General features: G+C 43.0%; 1 protein-coding gene across 5 annotated transcripts in view; it reads left to right on the top strand.

The window, feature by feature from the left end:
* The window catches only part of GHR (growth hormone receptor), a 303,566-nt gene that overhangs the window by 152,226 nt on the left and 130,664 nt on the right, over positions 1–20,676 (top strand). For 4 of the 5 annotated variants that reach the window (XM_075588839.1, XM_075588818.1, XM_075588848.1 and 1 more), the window contains one exon: positions 10,766–10,846. The exons of the other annotated variant lie outside the window; for it this stretch is intronic. In XM_075588839.1, coding sequence (XP_075444954.1) covers positions 10,777–10,846 — 70 coding nt within the window. In that variant the 5' untranslated portion in view covers positions 10,766–10,776. The remainder of the gene's footprint in view (positions 1–10,765; positions 10,847–20,676) is intronic. 5 annotated transcript variants of the gene reach the window in all.

Here is a 20,676-nt window from a genome sequence, read left to right on the forward strand (position 1 = left end):
TCAGCAGGGGGTGTTTAATATACACCTCACATTTCTTTTATTCATTGAGAAAAATATTTTTTTATCAATGAAATCAACTTTACTGCTTTAGCCTTCCAGGACTATCAGAATAATCTGTTATAGTGGATCCTAAATTTCTACATTAAGACACATAGAATGGAAGGGGAAAAATATCAGTGAATGACAAATGTGCAGTCTCTAGAATCTAGATAATCACCTGCCTCTTGCTATCTGAGCATAATCATGCGCATATTTGCTAAGCTGTGCTGAAACACCTTCCAGTGCTGGAGCATACCCCATGGCTTATTAAAGTGAACAGGCTGTATGTAGGGTGTCTTCTGGTGCCTTACGGCATGGGTGCGCAAACTGGGGAGGGGGGGGGGGACCCGGCGGTTACAGATGCCCCGCGCTCTTCCCCAAAGCATTTTAATTAAATGCTGGGGAGCGCGCGAGGCCTCTGTACCTTACTTAACCTTGGCTTCGGGCGATGCGTCGCCATGACAACACGCGTGTAATGATGCTGCGGGGTCGCTTGACATCACATGACCCCGCTGCATCATTTGATGCCGATTCCTAGGTAAGGGGGTTGGGGCGTGAGCACTGGGGCTGAGCAGGCAGGGGGGCGCAGTGCGGAAAGTTTGCGCCCCCCCTGCCTTACGGAATAGCACTGCTTAGAAAATATGCTTAGGTGTTCCCACATATTCTTTTGTAGCGATCATTGAGTTCATGTTATTGGGATCTCCCTGTTGTTCCCCCACCCAGGTGGGGTTTCTCTTGACTGCAGGGCTCCTTGTTGTATACAGCATTGTCTCTCCCTAGTGCACCTGCTCGCTCCACACCATTCTCTAGGTTGAGCTGGCATCCCCCTCTGTTGCTCTTAGAAAATATGCCCCTCAATCCTTTCCTGTTACATTACAGCTCCTTGCTGTATGATTTTTTTCTTTTCTTCTGGTATCAAGAATCCCAAAGATTTACCGGCTGTGTGCTTTTAAGTAGAAGATAATAAGCTTGTTATAATAAGATTTCGTTTTAAGCTGGTAAAGTAGCATTTAATTGGCCTATTTGTTACTTGGGCACTTGTTTAGGAAAGTTATTGGTATAATACCTGGCTTTATTCTTTGCATAGGTACAGTAATTCATCATCAGTACAAGAAAGCCCATCACAGTTGTTTTGTTTCTGTGTGTTCATGTATATACAGTATACTGTCCTTATATTATCTCAATGGGATCTGAGATGAAGCAACATACTGTATGTTGATCCTTTTTTTTTGTTGTTTGCTTTTATTTAGCCACTTTCTCCTAACTATAGTAGCACGGATACTAGCGAACATAGCGATACCCAAAGGACAGATCATCAGTCTTTTAAAGAATGTGAACCTGTCAAATACTATTCACTTTGAGTAGCCTTACTCACTGTGTCTTTAGGCAGGAGTATGCATTATTTACTGTGTCTTTAGGCAGGAGTGTGACTTATTTACTGTGTCTTTAGGCAGGAGTGTGCATTAGTTACTGTGTCTTTAGGCAGGAGTATGCCTTAATTACTGTGTCTTTAGGTGGGAGTGTGCCTTACTTACTGTGTCTTTAGGCAGGAGTATGCCTTACTTACTGTGTCTTTAGGCAGGAGTATGCCTTATTTACTGTGTCTTTAGGCAGGAGTATGCCTTATTTACTGTGTCTTTAGGCAGGAATGTGCATTATTTACTGTGTCTTTAGGCAGGAGTATGCCTTACTTACTGTGTCTTTAGGTAGGAGTGTGCCTTACTTACTGTGTCTTTAGGCAGGAGTACAGGCATACCCCGGTTTAAGGACACTCACTTTAAGTACACTCGCGAGTAAGGACATATCGTCCAATAGGCAAACGCAGCTCACGCATGCGCCTGTCAGCACGTCCTGAACAGCAATACCGGCTCCCCACCTGTGCCAAAGCTGTGCGCAAGCGGGGAGACTATAGAGCCTGTTACAAATGCGTTATTTACATCAGTTATGCACGTATATGACGATTGCAGTACAGTACATGCATCGATAAGTGGGGGAAAGGTAGTGCTTCACTTTAAGTACATGTTCGCTTTACATACATACTCCGGTCCCATTGCGTACGTTAATGCGGGGTATGCCTGTATGCCTTACTTACTGTGTCTTTAGGCAGGAGTATGCCTTATTTACTGTGTCTTTAGGCAGGAGTATGCCTTATTTACTGTGTCTTTAGGCAGGAGTATGCCTTATTTACTGTGTCTTTAGGCAGGAGTATGCCTTACTTACTGTGTCTTTAGGCAGGAGTATGCCTTATTTACTGTGTCGTTAGGCAGGAGTATGCCTTATTTACTGTGTCTTTAGGCAGGAGTGTGCCTTATTTACTGTGTCTTTAGGCAGGAGTATGCCTTATTTACTGTGTCTTTAGGCAGGAGTGTGCCTTATTTACTGTGTCTTTAGGCAGGAGTATGCCTTATTTACTGTGTCTTTAGGCAGGAATATGCCTTATTTACTGTGTCTTTAGGCAGGAATATGCCTTACTTAGTTCCGGCGACACGATGTTGCAGCAAAACAAATGTATTGCCGCCGTCGCGTGCGCTTATAGTAAGCGCGACGGGAGCGACGCTGGCGGCGTGAAATTTGGAAGCCGGTCAAATTAGATTTTTCAGAGGCAGTCGCCACATGTGACAGCCTCTGAACCAATCAATGGCCAGGTCGCTCTCGACGTTGCTGCAAAGCGGAATACAACTTTCGCTAGCGGCGATGGCAATGGGTGACGTCATCTGTCGCATCGCCGTCGCCGTTGCGTGCACTATAAGCACGGCCTTACTTTTTCTTTAGGCAGCAACAGTGGTTATATGGGTTTTATTTGAGACTCTTATAACAGATTTTTTTTTAGCAAATTATATTTCTTTCACAAAAATCCCCAAAACTCAGTTATTTTTCCTTAATCCTTGATATCTGTGAGAATGACACACGGAGTAATTATCTAAATAAAAAGAAAAAATCGATTTGCAGCATGAGAGGGAAATTTTTTATGAGATGCGAAGTTAGAGGGGGGGGGGGATTATAACAAATGGTATTTTTCAATTCAAGAGTTTGAAACAACAAACAGACTTGAAACAGCATCTTCTTTTAATTAAGTCCAATTATCAAACACATGCCTCATTTTAACCCTGGCGACTATGGAAAACATTGCTTTGAATGGGGTTCACTGAATGGTTCATTGTTAATGTTATTATTCTAAGACATTACTGTAATTCATACCAGTACCATAGCCATGTTCGGCCACACACACACAATCCCCCCACAAAATACATACCAAAAAAAAACCACCCCCCGAATACATAGCCCCCACCCCAAAACACAAAAAACCTTCCCACCCCTCAAATACTTTAAAAAAATTACCCACCCCAAATACATACAACCCCTCCACCCCCAAATATATACAGAAAAAACACCCCCCACATACATACAACCCCCACCCCCAAATACATACAACACCCCCCCATCCCCAAAATACGTACAAAAACATCCCCCACCCCTACAAAATAGAAAACTCCCCCCAAATACACACAACCTCCCCCCCCTCCCGGCATCAGAGGCTTGGCATGGGACAGTGTCAGTGAGGGAGGCCCGCAGCTGGGGACAGCCGGGGCCCAGGATCAACGAGAAGACCGGCAGCCGGGCAAAGAAGCCGGGCCCAACTTCCAATGCCGGCCGGACCCCCTCCAGCCAGCGGGCCTCGGCTCTCCCCCCCTATTGGCGGCCCTGACTACCTTCGACCGTGGATACTGGAGTTAGCTATCCCTACTTTAGACTAGAGTATATGTACCATCGCCCATGCAACATCGTTTGGCTGGGGCAGACAAAGTGGCGGCTGGGGCACTTTTTTACTGGAAACACCACTTTGTAAACTTGTTTCATTTATTCCTCCCTTTGTACATCTTCAATCCATACAGGGTTTTTAATAAGCACAGTCAAAATCATACGAAGGTCGGGCGTCTCCAAATTTGTGACATTGTGCTGCCCTGTTAAACCTGAGTTGTGATATTCCCCAGACGTTTGGGGCAGTTGGTAAGCCTAGGTCTCTGTCCCACTTATTACCCATTCAAACCTATGCACAGTAAGCAGAGAGCCTCTGTTATTGGGTGACCATAAGTAAATATGAACCTCAGCCTGCTCTCAAGGCATTATCAATTCAGATTAAGGGTTAAATGTACTTATTTGTCACATAAGAAGAAAGAATTAGGTGCACTCACTGGATTTATGTAACTGCCTCAGGTGCGCAGAGATCACCCCCCGCTGGGGGGACCTACCCTACAGGACACGTCCTCCTAAAACGAGAAGGAACCGGCACTCCAGAGGAATGTTTGATGTAAAAATCTGAACTAACTGAATCTGTCCAAACTCAGATGAAAACCTGTGGAAAACTCATGTTATACCTGTAATGTCACTGATGCTAAAATAAATGAGTGAGAGTTGACAGGTCTGCCCCGTGAAGTCTTGCTGCTTCCTTCTCGAAGTGCAAACCTCTTCACATCACTATGGCAACCTCCAATGCATCTGATTGTGAGAGACCAATTTAAATGATGTGCAGAGAGGTAAACGTGAAGCATGAGAAATAGCAAATAATATACATGTCAAGGAATTGTGTGCATTGTTTAGACATTGTGGGAACATTTTTTTTTAATCTTGGAGAAAATCAGCACTGGTGCAGTCTGTCATCATTAGAAAATACCCTTCCAGGCACCAGCATCAATTGTTATGAGAGGCAGCGGAGCTGTGAAAAGGAATAATCATACAGTATATCTAAAGAGGGCTCAAGAGTTTATCCTGCCTCGATTTTTTAATGACCTTCCTCTTGTTATCTGAGCAAACTGTTTGTGCTCTTCCCCAGGCCAAAAGTTTTTTTTTTCTTCTCAGTTTTGTCTTTACATCTAAAGGCATGGACCACCATGTGTTTCTAATCAGCCAGAGAGAACATAACAACACACTTTCTCTCTGGGACTTGTTTCACTTCAGACAATAAATAACTTACTGTAGCACATGTATTTAAAGTCCCTGTTCAGGAGGATGCATTTGTTGCAAGCTAGGCTCCCAACATCACCTGGGAGAATGGGCTTTCTTTTTTAGTTGTACAGTACTTTTTGTCTTTCATCAGACGTTTTCAATGGAAAACAATGGTTGTTTATTTCTAAAGCAAGCTGTTTCTCTCTGTATTTGAGAAACGAAGACCAGAAATAAGGAGGCTGAAACAATGTACATGTAACGGGTATTCCCCCACCCAACCGCATATAGAGTATATGTGAGGGGGAACTTATGTGTTACCAGGTGTGGTGCGTATACCTGCAGGTTCACAAGAGGCCTGAGCCTCCGCTCGCTGGGAACCTGGGGTGCTCTCTGGAACGTTTCTTGATCAGCGCCTCCACCTGTGCAGGATTCTAGGAGTATAGAATGTCCCCTACACAGGACCCCATATAGTAATCACATACACTGGAGTATAGGTATAACCATTTACTATATGCAGCATCAACATAACACAATACACTCACTTTAACCATATGTTATCAACTCAATAACTGTACCAAAGTCTCAAGTGTCAGTCACTCCCGCTTAGGAGCGTATACCCCGTGCCCACCACCGTGTACCCCCACACCGTGTCCACAGTATAACCCCTTGTCCCGTGGTCAGCGCTGCCACTATGTGTGAGTACTTTGTTGGTGCACTTATAACAATACCTGCCCGGTGCGGCGGCACCTGGCTTTAAAGGATCTTCACAAAGGATCAGTCGAGTTCCTGCACGACATCCAGGATCCACCCGCGTGGTGATCCGTCAGGGCGATCCCACCCTGATGATAGTCCAGTTCTCTTTAATGAGCCCAAGCCTCTTGGCGGGAAGCACAGCGTCTGCTGTGTCCCTAACTAGCAAACAGCTAATGGGGCAGGGTCCTTAACCTAGGGCCTGTCCCTACAGCACCACAAGCTATAAGGTGGCTCAGGACCTATCTGGGACCTAGGGGGCTGCTGGCCTAATGCAGCGGGTCACAGACCCCTGCACTCACCTCCTTCCCCTATCTCTTCCTGGTCTTGACTGACCGTCTGCAAAAACCCCGCAAATTGTATCCACTTCTCCCTGCAGGGCAATCCTTCAGCCCTATTGGCTCCCTGGCGTCACATGGGATGCTGCTGAGGCTCATGGGACTTGTAGTCCCTTCCAAGAGCCTTCCCTGGTAGGCTAGGGTTTGCGCGCTTATCACTGCGCATGCGCAACTCATCAGGGCCGCCGGCACTCACTGCGCATGCGCGAACTCGTGCAACATGGCGGCGCCCTGCACGGGAGCCGCCGGGGACCTCCGTAGCACCAGAGCGCTCCCGGCTCGGCCCCCACCCTCCAGAATGGCCGGCGGGTCTGCCGCTTGGCTCCGGCAGCACCCACCATTGATCCCGGCCACGGAGGTAATGGGGGTCGCAGGGCAGAGGGGGTGACCTGGCTACATACACAAATAATTGTGTGATGTAGCTAACATATTAATTTAAAGGTGCAGTCCTATTTATTTGGTGCAAGAAAATATTTGGGGGTGTATTCAGAACTTGATGACCTTAATTAAGGTGCATCATCTTATTCTTAGAGGAGGCTCATTATTCAGTGGGGGGGAGCCACCGTCACTGCTTCTTTTCATGCAACGCCTTCAATGCTGATACCGCTGGCTATTGTGTTCGGTTCCTGTATTTGAGGGTTCTCAAACTCAGTCCTCAAGGGCCACCAACTGGCCGGCTTTTATGGATATCCCTGAGTCAGCACAGTTGGCTCAATTGAGCCACCTGTGCTGAAGCAGGGATATCCATAAATGCTTTCCTGTTGGTGGCCCTTGAGGACCGAGTTTGAGAACCCTGCTCTCTTCATTGAAGTCGGGGAGGAATGCCTTTGAGGTTTATGCAGCACAAAGCTACAATTAAGTACTCTCACATGTTTCTTTTCATTCAAGCCTGTTCAACATTCCAGTGTCATTGGATGTCCACTGTGGGACCCGTGTGTTCCCAGAACTGGATGCATCAAGTGACATTGCCCCTATTAACTGGCTATTGTGCAACATGGTAATTTTGTAATTATTGCAAAACCCACCAGCAATAAAATAAATTATATCTGGACCAGTTTGTCTTCCAGAAGAATTGTTGTGGTTATGAATCATGATGCCCCCTGCTCCTGCCCCCCCCCCCCCCCCGACCCCCAAAAGTAATAAAAAGAAAATGAATTGCTGCTTTAATATGACATATATTGCAATAAAGTCAGTATACTTATTCATCCTCTGTTATAATTAACTTGTGTCCTATACTTTAATTTAAAAAGAATACCCATAAAACCATACTTCATTGTTGACACCCACTGAATTTAAACAAGATATAAAGCAACAACCACTTTTAAAGTGTGCATGTAATTGTTATTTTGTTTTCCTTTTGATTGGCTTCTCTGAATTGAGTTGCAATCCTTTGCCATTTTAATGAGGAAACCATACAGGATTCCTACAAGCTCATATTGAACCCCCAAAATAACCACAACATATATATAAGCATATAAGTGTCACAGAGGAGTGCTACTGAGCATGGCAATATATATTTAAAACCAGAGACAGAATATGAAACACAGACAGAGCTCAGTGCACATCCAGTGAAACTTATACATGGTACAGTGCCTAAATATATATGTATAGATATCTATTAAATAAAATGGTCTTTTAGTTTAACATTTTGGCCAAAGTGTTGTAAGCCCTTGAGCCACTACACGGCAGACCACATCTCAAGGGTACCTAACACTAATATAAATTCTTAACCTGTGCATTACCAGGAAGAATGATTTGTAATAAATCTGTCAAAATTAGTTGCACAGTTCTAAGTCTGATTGAATCTCCTATTAACCTGTACATTACCAGGAAAAGCACTCTGTATTAGATTTGTCACAATCAAACTGCAAGCAAGCAAGTTCCCCTGAGAGTGGGAGATGCAATGGAGTGAGCTTTTAACCATTTAAATGTGGGAAGGGGTGCGCTTCAACCAGGTAGGAGGAGCCACCCTCCAATCAGCTAAGATCAACTGAACAAGAATTGTAATTGGCCAAAATGTTAAACTAAAACTTGCAGTTTTCCTTGCTTCGGTTCAGAGCCGTACCATCCCAGCGGAAGGTCTTCCCTGAGTGGTTCGTGCCATGGGGTAAAGCTCAAAATTATCTTTGATACATAGCAACTTAATTCTGTGCTAACACTATTAACAAACTTTTTATGGATCATGCCAAGTAAAACATACAGTAGCACAGTGTTTCCCAACTCCAGTCCTCAGGAACCCCAACAGGTCAGGTCTTAAGGATATTCTTGCTCCAGCACAAGTGGGTCAGTCAAAATGGCTGAGCCGCTGATTGACCCACCTGTGCTGGAGCAGGGATATCTTTAAGACCTGACCTGTTGGTGTTCCTGAGGACTGGAGTTGGGAAACACTACAGTAGCAGATGATTGACGCACTTTCTACTTCTTCTTTTTTTGCCGCACAGAACTGTTATTTTTTTACTACATACCATTAACACCTAGGACAGCTTATTTCTGTGTGCCAAAAAATTCAACCCATTCTTAGCGAGGCTGGTTCAAATTTAATTAGGGTTAGAGTTAGTTACTGTTAGTATTAGTTAGGGTTAGGATTAGTGTTAGTTGGGTTTAGTGCTAGGGTTAGTGTTACTATTAGTTAGGGTTCGTTAGTTAGTGTTACAGTTAGTTAGGGTTTGTTACATTTAGTTAGTGTTACAGTAGTTAGGGTTAGTGTTACAGTAGTTAGTGTTAGTGTTACAGTAGTTAGGGTTAATGTTACAGTAGTTAGGGTTAGTGTTACAGTTAGTTAGGGTTAGTGTTACTATTAGTTAGGGTTCGTTAGTTAGTTAGTGTTACAGTTAGTTAGGGTTTGTTACAGTTAGTTAGTGTTACAGTTAGTTAGGGTTTGTTACAGTTGGTTAGTGTTACAGTTAGTTAGGGTTTGTTACAGTTAGTTAGTGTTACAGTAGTTAGGGTTAGTGTTACAGTAGTTAGTGTTAGTGTTACAGTAGTTAGGGTTAATGTTACAGTAGTTAGGGTTAGTGTTACAGTTAGTTAGGGTTAGTGTTAGTTAGGGTTAGTGTTTAGGCATACAAACATAATTATAAATGAGATTTCACTGTGACAGTTTTGCACCAAACCAGTTTGCAATGCTTAGTACAGACCATAGGCCCCTTGATGTTTCTGTGGTGAAAACTGTTTCTTGCATTAGCAATTCAGAAGCGTCTTAATAAAGAAACATATTCTGACTCCTGCACACTGTGGCAAGTGGTAGAGGCCGGTAGCTTAACTCGTTCCCCTTTCTATGCACACCCAGTCCTTCCTTTCTTTTGCAAGCTTTAGTGTGTCATAACAGCAATATAAAAAAAAGGGGAGAAACTGTAATAGGCGGCACTAATTCCGGGAAAGGTAAATGATATTAAACTTCACCAGGAGATGATAGGAGACTAGGCGGTTCCTGAAGGCTGCTGGCTGAAAGAGGAAGGGCATATGACCTGACATTCAGGAAAAGGGGCAGGGAGAGACCCGCAGCCAGGGGTCCTGGATCATACCATTCAGCCAGTGGGAAAGTTATTAAGCAACAGGGTGAGAGCAACACAGGGGTTACAATGTTACACAGAGCAGTGACAGGAATCACAGGACAGGGAGAAATGAACAACTGATCCCAAGACAACACACACATACAGGCATACCCCGGTTTAAGGACACTCACTTTAAGTACACTCGCGAGTAAGTACATCTCGCTCAATAGGCAAACGGCAGCTCACGCATGCGCCTGTCAGTACGTCCTGAACAGCAATACCAGCTCCCTACCTGTACCGAAGCTGTGCGCAAGCGGGGAGACTATAGAGCCTGTTACAAATGCGTTATTTACATCAGTTATGCACGTATATGACGATTGCAGTACAGTACATGCATCGGTAAGTGGGAAAAAGGTAGTGCTTCACTTTAAGTACATTTTCGCTTTACATACATGCTCCGGTCCCATTGCATACGTTAATGTGGGGTATGCCTGTACTAAATAACGTATATCAAAGAGCTTGTTCTAGCCAGATACCACAGACACTCCTTTTATCAACCACAGAAAATGATATAAAAATAAACCTTTGTTGTCATATTTGTGGGCCACAAGTTAGAGGGCCGTACATTTATTTATTTTGCTTCATTATGTCATCCAGACGCAGCCGCTGATACTCACTTTTCTCCCGTCTGCCTCATTTCCTTCATTATTAGGAGGTGTTACCTACGTGGACTCATTTGGCTTTATATATTCTTAACTAGGCACTAGTGGGCCATGGTATAAAAAAACAGGCTCTGATTCTGATGTTCAAATTAACAGGCAAAACAATCACATACCCTGTGATTATAGTATTGTAACAGGGTTTAAAACAGGTGTTTGTAAAGTTACATTAATATTAAGTTGCTCAGCAAATAGGACTGAGACCCATCCATATTTGTTCCCTAGTACTATTACTTTTCTGATGGGTACCAGCCTTGCAGGGCCTGAAACGCAGTCGAGCATTCATTTTCAGACATGTAATGTATATATGTCTCTATTTATATAGGGCCATTAATGTACAGAGCACTTATAAGCAATTTGAGTGTAGGGTTTAGTTTCATGTATGTTTCCAACATTGAGGGCATTAGTGATTAATGACTGAAATACGTTATAATCGGAATCATTTCTATTGTTTAAACAGCTGCAATGTGCTTTATTGCAGGTTCTAGCGGTATGGCTCTGTGGCTGCTCCTGGTTACGCTGGCTCTGGTCTGCGCAGATGATTCCTTGTCTCCCAGTGAGGGTGAGTCCCGGCTTAATGCAATATTTGCAGAACTGCAGAACTGCAGAACAAAAGTCAAGAATAAAGATGGTCAAAATTCGCTTTGCCTATGTTTTGCTCGAAATGGTTGAAATTGACAAAGTCCAAGCAAAACGCGACATTTTCATTAACATTTTGTCCGAAAATGATCTACCCTGAAATATATTTTGCTGGAAAGGAAATAAGATACTTCAACTATGCACAGTATGTTGAAATGGTTGAGATCAGCATATACCCCAGGTATACAGTAGCAGGTGTGTTCACAAGCACTTTAGATCCCTCTCTTCGTTTGAAAATGTCGAATTTTGCTTCACTTTGTCAATTTCCACCAAACTTTTTAGATCCAACCAGAAAATAGCACTGTTCAGCTCCCCTCCCTCCCCGGTTTCCATCTTGCCATGAAAAAAGGGAGTAAAAAAACCAAGCATCCAGTATTGCTGCTTTAGGATAGCAATTCACCTTTTCATTATCACAATTACAGTGCATAATGCTATGCTTGCCACATAACAAACTGCGGAAGAAATGAGATAAGAAACTAGTACGAAAAGGCAGGGAAAACATCATTGGTTTCCAACTTTGTTGCCTAAACATGCGAGTTTTCCGATTAATTGTTTCCATAAATACAGGCCCATTTTTACTAAGCAGTGCTACTGCACAAGACGCAGGAAGTCCAAAAAAGCTAAGATGCTTATCGCTTAGTAAGTATGACCCATAGGTCATATGTAGGTACATGTACCGTAAATAGAACTGTATGCAATAGCCCTATCACAAATGTATCACTAAACATTACCATACCACACGGACACTATGTTTATTTTACTGTGACTTTTTTATTGGTGCATTAGAGTTAATTAAATATAGTGTCATTTTTAACAATGAGTTACATTATAATCCTTTCTCAAAATTATGTTGCACTACTGGAACAAAAAGGGCATATGAACCTCTTAAAATTCCTTTCTCACCGATTGAAACATATATGATTTTATACTGTACAAACATGCAGTGAACATGCAATGTGTGTCAATGCTTTTACCCCTGTGGCTTCCAGTACTGGAGAAGTAACTTGCATATCTGTATACAGTGTGTATATATGATATATATATATATGCATACTGAGTTAAGTTATGGTGAGTAAAAAAAGTGACAAAAACCCTCCACAACAAAGCAAATATGCAAATGTAAATACAACTGTATGTTCATCTGCATGTCTTAGGCAGGTCTGCAACCCCACCTTTCACCATTATCACCCAGCACACAGCACTTCCACTGCAGCAAGGGATTCTGGGAAATGACATGCAAATGAGCACACAGTGCCACTTTTTGCTTCAAAAACCATTTTTAACATGGTTCCCTATAGGCTTAAGCTTGCTGCATGGTCACAGCTTTGAGCACAGCCAAGATTAAGGTGCTTAGCCAGAAAACCCACCCACAGACAGCTTTTTTTTTTTTATCCTTTCGAGAGGGTTGGGGGACACCCTCCCCTCTCGCTCATCAGATCCCAATCCACGTCAGTGGTTCGGGTGCATGCCCTTGGACTGTCCAACCGAAGTCAGACCCGCCCTCGGTACGGGTTCCCTGAAGATTTCAGCCCGAAAGCCTAGGTCTCCAGGGACATTGATGCCTTCCTCCGTTAGGATTCAGGACATCCGTCTCTTCCTCCCTCTGGCCCGAGGCCCGCAAGGGAGTTCGCGTCATCTCCCCTCTTTCGAGGGTTGTGCGGGTGCACCCCAGCCCCAAAGGGCTGGTTGTTCGAATGCCATCCCCCCTTAGCCCGAAGGCTCAGGGGTTCTGTGGTCCGGGGCCTGGACACCACCTCTCAACGAGCTAGAGGGCCAAATGCTTGCCACAGACCTTTCCTACTGAAGCCCCAGATAGGATGGTACTGCATTTGGTCATAGCTGTGCAGGCCGAGAAGAGCATTCATATCGCCTTGATCTTAGCCAAAAGGCAGAGAAGCTGTGACCATGCAGTAAGCTTAAGCCTATAGGGAACCATGTTAAAAATGGTTTTTGAAGCAAAAAGTGGCACTGTGTGCTCATTTGCATGTCATTTCCCAGAATCCCTTGCTGCAGTGGAAGTGCTGTGTGCTGGGTGATAATGGTGAAAGGTGGGGTTGCAGACCTGCCTAAGACTTGCAGATGAGCATACAGTTGTATATATATATATATATATATATATATATATATATATATATATATATATATATATATATAAAGATATATATATATATATCTTTTTGTCATTAGTATGCAGTACATTGGAAAACGGTGCAGGCAGCAGATTATTGTGCATGTGTATTTGTTTTATCTAAACCGACTGGCCTCCAGTATCTGCTTCATTTCGTTTATTCCATGTAGATGATAACTTGCTTGGATGAATCTGCCCTTTCAGATTGACTGGTTCCACATTAGTATGCAGGGAGCATGATCAGCATTCGACTCCTGATTGATGAGCCTCTGAGTGAAGCTAAAGTTCTTTAATTGAGTGGGTAGAAATGCAGTGCATCCATGTCTTTAAAGTCACGACTGGTCCGCTTTGTTTAAATACATTACTGTACATGGAGTTTTGTAAAGTAACTAAATGAAACCCTTGGCTGAGCAGGACTACAACTCTGCTACATAACAGAGGACTTCAGTGAGCTATATTTTTTGATAGCCAGTCTAGAAGTGTAGTGTTATAGGTTTTAGGAATTGTATGGTTTAAACGGCACACATGGACATTAAAGTCCATGCTGTGTTTACAAGATGGTACTGTGCAATTATATACCTTCCAGCACCCCAAGAGAACGGACCTTTAGGTGTATTCCAGCATAGGAAGGTCTATAGAACAGCACTATTTAGTAAATGTATGGCCAGATTGTCAGCAATGCTGCCAATCCTGAATACAGCAATTAATAACATATAATTAATAATGCTTTATATAAAAAAATTTGTGTTACATTTAGCTGAAGTATTCTAGTTTTTTAATGTAGTATTCTATATTTTTTAAATATAAAAAAAAAAACACATTTTGTTTATTGAAAGAAAAAAAGAAACAGGGCAAATCTTTAGCATGCTGTCCAGATAATAATTATATTCATTATTAAATTGATTGTTGTTTTGTAAATTTGCTGAAGAGTGCATGATGTTACAGAAGCAGCTGCCAGTACATTGTTAGAAGGTTCATCCACCGTGTACTGTATGTAGTGTAGACAGATCAACAAATGAGGCAGTGTAACTTTGTGTAAAATTGATGGAAAAACCTAGAAAATGTACACAAGTTGTATGCACCATTATTATTATTTGTGTCACCTTTTGGCTTTGATTAGTGAACACCCGTAATAAACGTGGCAGCCAACAGCATTTTTTTCTAAGTCGAATTCTGCTGCCTATAATCTGCATCCCTTAACCCAGCGGTGTGCAAACTGGGGGGCGCGCACCCCAGTGAGGGCATGAGACTTTTTTGGGGGGGCGAGGGCGGCTCACTTACCTGTCTTCCGTGGTCCACTCGTCTCCATGACAATGCGGCGTTAAATTACACCGCAGAGCCATGTGAAGTGTCGTCACATGACCCTACCGTATCATTTGACAACTGTTGCCATGGAGACGCGGCGTCAAATGACACGGAGGGTCACGTGATGTGACGTCACGTGACCCCGAAGCATCATTTGATGCCACGGGGGGGCGTGCCACAGCGGGAGAGCAGGCAGGGGGGGCGCAACCCACAAAGTTTGCACACCTACTTTAACCAACGTGTTGAATCGGTGACATGTATGACATTGTACAAACTTAAATGATGTCCTTTACAATTAAGAAATATTAGTCAAACTGTCACTTATTACATTTTCTCCAAATCTTTTGATATCATCATTTCACATTACAGAGCCGCTGTATGAATTCTGCATTAAACAAACAGCAGCATTTAAAAAAAAATGCAATTTAGCATTTTTTCAACAGGGGTTCCCCAGACCTCCCTAAAGGGTTTCTTGCCATTTTTAGGTAATTTTAAAATTGTACCAAATATATATGACACTCAGCTTGGCCGCCAGTAGCCAGGACACATTTTTCCATTTCTGGCGGCCAAGCTGAGTGTCCTGTGCGTGCGCGTATACATAAATGGCGGTGGACGTAATCTGGGTTGGGGTTGCTACAGGCGCGCTCCTCCATCTTCGCTTCCCCTCCGAGCTGCATCATCCTCAGCCTCTTGGATATGCCCAGCATGCTCAGCATTTGTGAGCACGCGCACACACAGGACACTCACCTTGGCCGTGCACCATGGGAAATGTAAACCTGTGTCTTGGCTTCTGGCGGCCAAGCTTAGTGTCCTGTGGGTGTGTGCGTGCCAATGACATGCACTCTCCCATACGTGAGGCGACCCGCCGCATAGTGGTGTCGGCACAGTGCGCAATACTGACAGTTTTGATGTATGAAAGTGCACTGGCTTGTCTAGTAGGCCAGCGTGCTCTCATAAGTGAGGCGCCCCACCCCCGCTGTGTAATAGTGTCGGCGCTGCTCACCTCATGACAGCAGGAGTGCACTCTGGGCTCTGTGGTTTTGGGGCCCCTTTTGGTAGGTACCATGGGCAAGTGCCCAACCAGCCCGACCCTTAATCCTGCACTGTTGAGGGCAAAGATGAAATACAAGGATATGACAAAAAGGAAAGGAACAGAAGAGAAAGGGGGTTTAAAGAGAATGAGTTTTTCCTGGACTGCAGTGGGGTGGGGGGAGGCTGGGATTTTAGGTCCCTAAGCAGAAAAGTCTATCTGAGTCCAGGACTGTCACAGTGCCCAGTGTAAATGGGGTTATAGCAAAAAGTATCCGAAGCAACAAAGGAGGGTGGGTCCAACACAAGAAATAAACTATGTTGATATAACTCCATTATAGCGTTAAGAGTGGGTACTGATGGAAGAAACCGTAATCCTGAATGTTTAATAGAAACTCTTACACGGTCTGGAAATGTGAATGTGAGTGGTCCCCATGCCTTGTTCTACAGTATAATGTCCAAACTCATACTTCCTTGTTGCGTGCTGATATATGTGCTTAATTGATAGGTAATGTTGCATGCAAATTATGTGGGGGGTTTTCTAGCGCTCTTTCTGCATCGATAATTTGTAATGAATATGAATGTAATGGAATATTTTCGGGCAATGTTGAATGGTATAAGGCTACCTTGTTTTTACACTCTACACAACCTGCTTTAACCTGCCAAAGCACTGAACAATGCTACACCTTGAATGCTTGGAGTTAGTTTCTGCAACCTGCGGATATTCAGGGAAACATGAAAAATCTATAGGGAATTGTTCTTTAACACTGTATAGTTACAAAAATGTAAAATAGTCATTGTTTTGCTCAAATTAATTCTCCCTTTCTGATACGCACCCCCAGTTCACATCAAGTCCTCCTTTAGCGGTCTCTACTCTAGTCCCCAACATATTTCAGCTACTATGGACTGCTCACTATTAGTTCACACAGACGCCACTCCCCCCCATTTCAGGGCCCATTTTTTCTTGATAAAACCTTAGGGGCCAATGCAGAAAACTGTGAGAAGCCCTATCTCGCCAGTTTTTTGCCAAATATGCCTACATCAATTCAGTAAATGGCGAAAAACTGGCGAGATGAGGAAAATCCGCCGGTTTTTTTTGGCGTGAAAAAAATCTCGCAGCGCGGGTGGTGAGATGCAATATCTCGCCAATTTTAAACCCCGCTGTATTCTAGTAGCCCCGATCAGCTGATCGCGGCTATAAAATGGAGAGATTTTCTCAAAAGTGCTCCTTCAACAAGAAAGTGGTGCTGAGCTGCGAAAAGGGACATAGAAAAAAAATCTGTCCCTTTTCCTGGCTCAGATTGATGCAGAGGTGCTCTTACACACTGCACCCATCCCTGCTAACCGCAATATATATATATATATATATATATATATATATAAATATATATATACACACTATACACACACATATATACACATACACACATATATATATATATATATATATATATATATATATATATATATATATATATATATATATATAAATAATACACCAGTAACCCCTTCAGTTTCATATATTTATTGGCATGCACAGCAATGACACTATAGTGCTCGCCATCTCTCTGCCGGATTCCTCTCCCAGATATGCGCACTTTCCTGCATACTGCGAGGGGAATCCGCCAAAAAACATGGAGAGTTTAAAGTATGGAGAATGGCCATTCTCGCAGTTCTCTGCATTGGCCCCTTAGTGCTGCTTTATTTATATTGTACACTATCATTGCTTAGAGCAAATAAAAGTACTAGAACAAAATGTTAATGTGGATGTATGTATATCTTTATTTATATAGTGCCAAAAGTGTACTCAGCGCTTCACCAAGACAATACAGTAGAGGGAATTATAATAATACAATAAGCGCAGCAAAGTCAGACAAAAGGAAAGGAAATCCCTGCCTCGGAAATCCCTGCCTTTGTTGGGAGATTTACAGAGACAGCAGGTGAGGGAATAAGTGCAGTAGACGGTAGTACTTGGTCACAAGGGTTGGTAGGAGTGACTGAATGTGGGATAGTAGCCATGAGTCCAGGCTATTGTGATGCTTCTTTTGCAATGTGAGTTTTAAGGTTGGTCAGTAGTAAATGAGATGGGTTAATACCATTAGCAGGGACAGAGGTGGCATGGAGGTGTGAGTGAGAGCAGATGTGTATATGCCTGGGTCCACGATTAGGAGAGAGATGCCAAGCAGCAAGAAGGATGAGTAGAGAGAGAGAGGGTGAATAGAGGATTTGTGAGGGTACTTTTTATTGAGGGGTGTAGAAGTTGTTGGGAAAGAGGTGTATAAATAGTGGTGCAGTGTATGGGCACATGATAGGTGGGGGGAGGAACAATGAAGATATGTGGATAGGAGGGGAGTGGGTAAGTTGGTGAGAACAGAAACATTTACAAAGGAGCAAACAAAAACAGCAAATAGGCAGGGCATAACGAGATGCACGGAGAGAGGTGGGAGGAGAGAGTTCCCAGGTATTGGAGGATAGGAAGTAGGAGTTGAAAGAAAAGGTGTGTAAATCAGGCCTGGCAGGGCAATGTAGCACTGAAGATGTAGCAGCAGCTTAGATACCGAGCCTATCGACGTGTAGAAATTGTTAGAGCATTTAGAAGTCAAGTTCTCACAGTTGCAGAGTTGTTGTTGTTGGTGCAGAGTCCAGTTCCTCTTGTAGTCTTCACCTCCAATTGTAACTCCAATATTATCTCCACAGACACTTCATATGTGACACTTATGATGTTACACAGCCATGTGGCACAGCCAAGATAGACTGACTTAAATACTCTAAACAGATTTGCATGACTAATAATTAAGGGAGGGTTTCCCTATTCTACTCAGACAGACATACCAAGGAGATGTCAATTAGATAAGTTCTGTTGTAATGGAGGTTAAATTGATAGAAGAACTGAACTGAAATGCAGGACAGCAGCATGGTATTAAAGTCACTCAAGTAGTTTAAACTCAGAATGGAAGTGTCCACCACATGTGTTTTTATTTACACAGCGAAAAAAGTGATTTGTTAAAATTTGTTACGTAATAAAATCTCTCGGGTTCTTGGCGGGGTTGCTTGTTTCCATGAAATAACTGTGTAGTGTAAGTTACTCTGACAAGCAAAATTTGACACTACTGCTACTTAAATTGATTCCAGGATAATATGATACCTAACTATTTGAGAAGGCAGCAGTAGGTCTTCTTGTAAAATCAATAAGCGAAGCAAATTACAGTATGCTTGATTATTATACTGTAAGTGACCGGACTTGGCACAACGAATATAAAGATGATGAAGTGAAATGTTGGGTAATTGTTTCAGCATAAGATCATTTTCTGTCAAATTGATTTTAACATGTGTCTTTTTTATGTTTAGAAACGGGAGAAAGACAATAGGGGTGATTCATTACACTGGGATAGTGCAATTTGTGACACTATCGCACAAACTCCCATTCATTGCTATGGGAGTTTCTGTGCCATAGTGCTCAATGTGCACTATTGGAGTTTTATGGCTTTCTCCAAATGGGCATTGCCACCTTTTTTTGCACTTATTTAGTTTATTTTATTAACTGAAGGAATTGGGCACTCATTAATGTTTTTTATATATTTTTTTATATAAGGGTTACATTGAGGAAGAATAAGTATCACATCAATATTTACATACAGTTATACAGTAAATACATTCACATTCAGATCATACCATTGAATATAGGACCATTTCTTGACTTGTCAATTATTTGTACTGCATTAAAAAAATATTAAAGTTGGATTGTGGGGAAGGGTTTTTACTTCCTACTCCCACTCTAAAAATAAAGAAACTATCTTATATTATCATATCATAAACAACACGAAAGAGAAAGAATCCCCAGTGATGCACTCGCCTCCACTAATATTTGAAAATAAATACATTTTAATATTTTAAAGAAAACACTACCTCATTTTAAAACCTCAAAAGTAAGCGCCTGTGTGTTACACCACCAGTGAAAAAGAGAGCATTTCCCCAGAAATATAGGATATAGTATTTAATCCTAAATTAGTTAATTGGACTAGGTCCTATATGAATATATACCCTGATTAGTGAAGACAAAGGGGAGTATAGTCCCCACGCTTGGGGATACTGGGGATACAGCTATGAGAGTTGCTAACAGGTGCCTAGTGTTTCTACTAGTGGCTACAATATAGCATTCCTGGTAGATATAAGCAGATATTGTCAACAAAAAAGATGGTGCCTGCAAGTATCACTTGTGTTTCCTGCAATATTGTATCCCTAGATTTAACTGTTTTCATATGAATCCTCAGGGCATTGGCACATTGTTGCTGTCTAGGAGCATCTATAGTTTGTATAATTAGGTCCTTGTCATATCTCGTCCCAGCATCTCTCACTGATTTTAGTGAGTTCCTCAATCGGCCCACATCATATTTAAGCTCACACAGGCATCAGCTGTGTGCTCTGTTCCTGCTGCTCCTGCTGGATGAACAAGGACTTCGGCTGCTGCCACCGCCACCAGGACTTCTGCTGCTGGTCTCAGATGTCGCCGCGGTCTTCCTCACCGGTCTTTTTTGTGTGGCTCGTTTTGTGTGGCACCAACCATGCTGCTCTCTAACCCTGGGGTGCGCAAACTGAGGGGTGCTTCTGGAGACATGTTGCCATGCGTCAAATGGCGCCATGGGGTCACGTGTCACCGTGTTGCCATGGCATCGTGAGGTCAGAACGTCGGAGCCAAGGTAAGGAAGGAGGGAGAGCCAGCAGAGGGGCGCAGGGGAAAACAATTGCGCACCCCTTCTCTTACCCACATTATTTACCATCGTACAATTGGGGTGCAGCAGTAGCTTAGTGCTGATAAGAACATTGCTTTTGAAGCAGGTTAACCTAGTTTAAATTCCTGTCAGCATTCTTTGTGACCTTGGTCACATGACCTCACTGTGCCTTAAGCACCATACATTAGATTGTAAACTGTTTAGCGTCAGGAACTTGCTGTGAGTGCAACATTTCTATGTTGTGCACTGTGTATGTTGCCAGTGTTAAATAAAAAGAATGTTATTATTGGGTGCATGGAAGGGCTAGAACACATCAGAGGTGGGCTACCAAGAGTATTGTTTCCTGCATGTTTTTGGGGACACATTCAATCTGAAGAAGGTGTATACAGTGTATACAGTTAGATGTGTTTAGTCATGCGATGTGTTCCAGTTTGCTCAGATACGCGGTTCATCCTGCGTGATGACGTCGTGTCGTCGGTACTTCCTTCCTGATGCGTTTCGTCACCGAGCAGCTACTTTTTCACAGGAAAGGAAGTACCGACAACACGATGTCAGCACGCA

This window comes from Ascaphus truei, chromosome 1 (genome assembly GCF_040206685.1).
Source record: "Ascaphus truei isolate aAscTru1 chromosome 1, aAscTru1.hap1, whole genome shotgun sequence".
NCBI lineage: Eukaryota > Metazoa > Chordata > Amphibia > Anura > Ascaphidae > Ascaphus > Ascaphus truei.